The sequence below is a fragment of the Pyxicephalus adspersus genome, chromosome 4 (genome assembly GCF_032062135.1).
Source record: "Pyxicephalus adspersus chromosome 4, UCB_Pads_2.0, whole genome shotgun sequence".
NCBI classification, from domain to species: Eukaryota; Metazoa; Chordata; class Amphibia; order Anura; family Pyxicephalidae; genus Pyxicephalus; species Pyxicephalus adspersus.
This window is the reverse complement of record NC_092861.1, coordinates 12865965-12866830: the sequence shown is the minus strand read 5'-3', so window position 1 is coordinate 12866830 and position 866 is coordinate 12865965. Positions and strand designations below refer to the sequence as shown.

At 40.1% G+C, this 866-nt stretch overlaps 1 protein-coding gene across 1 annotated transcript in view; it reads left to right on the top strand.

The window, feature by feature from the left end:
* The window catches only part of LOC140329685 (adhesion G protein-coupled receptor F5-like), a 24567-nt gene that overhangs the window by 20637 nt on the left and 3064 nt on the right, over window positions 1-866 (top strand). Inside the window, exon 12 of the mRNA XM_072410077.1 lies at window positions 268-333. Coding sequence (XP_072266178.1) covers window positions 268-333 — 66 coding nt within the window. The remainder of the gene's footprint in view (window positions 1-267; window positions 334-866) is intronic.

Sequence of the window (866 nt, the reverse complement as noted above, 5' to 3'; positions counted from 1 at the left end):
ATTTGCTATCCCTATTTAATGTACAGCGCTGCGTAATATGTTGGCGCTATATAAATCCTGTTTATTAATAATAATAATAATAATAATAATAACTAGCTGAGCTACATCCACTACCATTAATTTAGTATAATGTATTACCAACAATATGAATAGCATTGCTGCAGGTTTTTATTATAATTCCAAGTTCAACCTCCTTTGGGTGATTGGATTGTATAAAAAAAATAGAATATTGATGTTCTAGATGTATAATGTTTCCACTGATCCTAGGTAAGAACAGCAGTAAGAAGCAGCATATCATCCTCTTACTGGAGAACACTCAGGTCCAGGGTGCAGGTGAGTCTCCCATATAATACATTTCTGGGGGGAGCCTTAAAAGCTTGAACTCACCCCTATTCCCCCCATCCTCTCTTTGGAATGTAAATTGTGGCCTTCACCTTACAGCTGCACATTGGCCTTCTGTCCAGTCCTTTTCAATTGTACCGGCTCCCTTTTTGTAAGGAAATTGCTTACAGTATGTATATGAGAGGAATGTGCAGACAGTATGGGCAGGAGAGGAGTGTGGAGGGTATGCTTCCAGGCTCTGGCCCTGATTTTTTAAAGTTCTCCAAGGCTGGAGAGAATACACTTTTATCAGTGAAGCTGGGTAATTTCCTAAAAATTATTAACTATATGTTAGTAAATGTTTTCAATCCTGGACTAGATCCATTCCAGCTTTGCTGGATCACCCAGCTTCTCTGATGAAAGTGTATTCTCTCCAGCCTTGGAGAGCTTTAATAAATCAGGGCTAATATGTGCAGGAGAGGAGTGTAGAGGGTATGACTGCAGGCAATATGTATAGGAGAGGAGTGTGGGGGTATGGCTGCAGG